The sequence below is a fragment of the Nipponia nippon genome, unplaced genomic scaffold (assembly GCF_047370975.1).
Source record: "Nipponia nippon isolate SJK-2023a ecotype South Korea unplaced genomic scaffold, ASM4737097v1 scaffold_9, whole genome shotgun sequence".
Lineage (NCBI taxonomy): Eukaryota > Metazoa > Chordata > Aves > Pelecaniformes > Threskiornithidae > Nipponia > Nipponia nippon.
In genome coordinates this window covers 25,478,225-25,481,732 of record NW_028262413.1, presented here as the reverse complement: position 1 = coordinate 25,481,732, position 3,508 = coordinate 25,478,225, and the positions used below count along the sequence as shown (strand labels likewise).

The 3,508-nt window shown below is 46.8% G+C and overlaps 1 protein-coding gene across 1 annotated transcript; it reads right to left on the bottom strand.

Annotated features, from left to right (window-relative positions):
- Window positions 1-1,498: 1,498 nt before the first annotated feature.
- On the bottom strand, window positions 1,499-2,436 carry LOC148050211 (olfactory receptor 5V1-like). Its single transcript, XM_087744162.1, is given in 3 exon segments — window positions 1,499-2,005; window positions 2,007-2,240; window positions 2,242-2,436. Coding segments are annotated over 3 exon segments (936 nt in total).
- Between the last annotated feature and the right edge of the window lie 1,072 nt (window positions 2,437-3,508).

Sequence of the window (3,508 nt, the reverse complement as noted above, 5' to 3'; positions counted from 1 at the left end):
AGACCTTGTCAAATGCGATACTAAGGAAAACAAATTATAAGGAAAACAAATTATACAGATACTAAGGAAATTATACAGAGAAAAAAACCTGACTGGTAAACATAATGGGGACAAAGACACAAAAGAAACCTTGTCAGTCACACTAATTGATGGGCTATCAAGAAATTGCGGGAAAACATGGAGTTGGCAACCAATAGAGATTCAAACCCGAACGTTCAGCATGTTGGAGGTGGTTGGTGGAACTGTGCAAACTGATGAGGGAATGTGCAGGGGAAGGTATCTGAGGAGGAACAAAGGAGGAATAGACAGAGATGGGTGTAAATGGGGCAGTTGCGTGTAGAATGGAACCGATTAGTACACTTGTGTGACCAAGCTCTCTGCCTGATCACTGCAGTCTGTCCTGTTTTCTTATTAGATCTTTTCTTAACTGTCTGCGTAACCTCACCCTCTGTCCTGTGTGTGAGTGCTGCAAGGACTGCCACCTACTGGGGGAACCAGCATGAGTGGACTGGGTGCCAGCTACTGGCAACAGGCCAGGGGTGTGGGTGCCCCTGGCCAGTGGTGTTAGTTACTGGCGTGAGGAGGAGCTACTAGCCACTGGGGCAGGAACAGCGTGTGTCCCCAAAAACAGCTACTGGGGGCAACTTGGGTGAGGGAGGCCAGTGAGGAACTCCACGCTGGTGGCTGGAGTGGGACTGCGGGTCACAGCTCGTGTGCCTGGTGCTAGCTGCTGCAGGGCGAATGTCGTCTTCCCTAAACAGTGTGTGTGTGGGGGGGTGTGTGTGCATGTGTATTCACCAGAAAACTTCAAGCTGGACCAGCCAGCGAGTAGAAGGACCTAGGTCCTTGCAGGAGTATCAGGTGGGCAGAGGGTTCATGCTGGCACCCAGGAGGACCTGTGAGTCTGGAGTGCCTCTGGGGTGAGTGGTGAGTGTTGCATGTTTGCAGCAAGCATCAGGCCAGATCAGTCAGTGAGTGGGGAACCCATAGGGCAGGTAAGAGGGCCAGGGCAGGGGTACTGGGCAGAAGACAGGCCATGCTGGTGAACAGGGGACCTGCGAATGTGCATGTGCTTTTGAACTTGGAGAGTGTTGTATGTGTGTGTGCACCTGCACTAGTCTTTATCAGCCCCAGAGGAGGAGGGGGTGTGTGCCTGTGTGTTATGTGGGTCCAGTATGTAGGTGCTACTGAAGGCAGTGCTGTGTCTGTGGCAGTCTGTGTGACCGGCCATGTCAGTGTCCTTTAGGGCACATGCTCAGCTTCGCTACTGGTTGAACCTGCAGACGGATAAGTGTCAGCCATGATCCTCAGCCTGAGCAGAGACCCCAGGTGCCCAGCACACCAGACTGGGCTCCAGCGGCCAGGCAAGATGGAGTCTTGGATCCAAAGCTGTGGGACGATGGCCACTCTTAATATCCCTTAACATATAGGACAGGTTGCTTTTTTATAGCTCCATATTTTAAATTGCATTTATTTGAAAAGTATGGCTTAGAGGTAGTTACACTGGCTGCAAAACTTGAATTTTCCCTAACATTCTGCCCAAAGCTCTTTTCACATCATTATTTTTCAGGCTGTAGATGATGGGATTTAGCATGGGGGTTAAAATGCTGTACTGGATGGAAAACAGTTGATCTAGAATGAATGACAAGACTGAACTGGGTTTTTTATACTGGAACAGAGCAGTTGTGTATAGCAAAACCACAACGATGAGGTGGGAGCTGCAAGTGGAGAAAGCTTTGTGCCTGCCCTTTGCAGACTGTACCTTCAGGACAGTAGAGATGATATAGATGTAGGAGATGAGAGTGAGCAAAAAGGAGCTTGACCCAAAGATCACAGCAGAAGACAGAAGAACAAGTTTATTGAGGAAGGTCCTACCGCAAGCTACAGTTAAGAGAGGGGGCAACTCACAGCTGAAATGCTTGATTTCTGTGTACTTGCAGAATTGCACATTTAGCACTGGCAGTGTGTTTATAATGTGTAAGGCCTCCATTGCCCATGTACCCCCCCACCAGCTGGCTACAGACAAGTTTGTTCGTAATCTCTTGGTAGTGTAGTGGTTTACATATGGCAACATATCGGTCATATGCCATTGCTGAGAGCATGAAAATTTCACTGCCAGCTGAGAGAAGGATTAAGGACATCTGGATAATACAGGCACTGAAGTCAATGGTTTTCTGCTTCACTACGAAATTCACCAGCATATAAGGAACAACGGTGGTAGCATAACAGATGTCTGTGAGGGCTAAGTAAAAAAAGGAAGAAGTACATAGGGGAGTGAAGGTGGGGATCAGTACTTATCACAATCATGATCACCATATTTCCAAACAGAGTGATGAAATAAACAACTGAAAACACAAAGAAGAGGAAGCTTTGAAGGTGTGTGTCACTTGTAAGTCCCAAGAGAACAAACTCACTTGCACTTGTTTGGTTTTCCATTCACAGTATGTTACCTGAGGAGGAAAAAAACATCATGTCAGCCAGTGGAATCAGGACATACTAAAGTTGCACTAGCTGACTCCCAGGTAGCAGAGACAGGCAAACAACCAACCTTGTGCAGTATTCAACATCAGGAGCAGGGGGGAGGTGCAGTCAATTTCAGTCCTAGCTGAGAAGCAGGGTTTCCGACAGAGCTGTGGAGACAGGGTTAGATGTGAGCTGTCCTCCCCACTGAGCCCAACAGACATTTCCTCCTCCTCCTTCATGTCCTCTTACAAATGCCTTTCAAGCTGCACACAAGGAGGAGGCCTGGGAAAGAAGTCCTTACAATTCTCTGACTTGCCTAAGATACATTTTCTTCATGACAAACAGGCTTAAATCCCAGAAGTGCCCATCATCAAACATGGGAAGATGACAGCAATTCTGGCTGGACCAGTTTGTTCCTCTGCACTCGTGACCTTAATCCTGAACTAGACACTCAGTGCAAGGTTGCCCCAGTTCTTAGGAAGTTTATTCTATGTGTTTCTGGTTTGACTCAGGGCTGAAATATGGCATATCCAAAGGCTGTGGCTGCAGAATACCCCCACAGGCTCAGTGTTCCAGACTGTCTTTAAGGTGTCCACTCTAAGCCAGGGATAAGTGGAATCTGGGGGAATTTGGGGGAAGATGTTTACTGCCAGGAGGTTGACCACATAACAGATAATTGTACTTTAAAGCAGAGAACTTCCAAGGAATATTTCCTATACACATACACTTTGCTAAAGAAAGTTTCCTATTATACTCTCCAATACAAGAGTGGGGATTAATCAGGAAAAGTAGTAGTCCAAAACAGAATATTTTCCTTATTGTTATGTTGTTAGTCACATAACTGAGGAGAGATGTCACAAGATGCACAAACATATGATGTATCTCAACTATATAGGTGTTTCCAACTCAGAAAGCAGTCTAGAAAGCTATCTTGGCCAAGGATTGAGATGGACCATAGTCACCTTCCCTTTGGTAGTTTGTAGAGTTCAGACTCAAGTTCTCAGAACCAAATATCTCCATCCAGTTTGCATCTTCAGCATCTCAA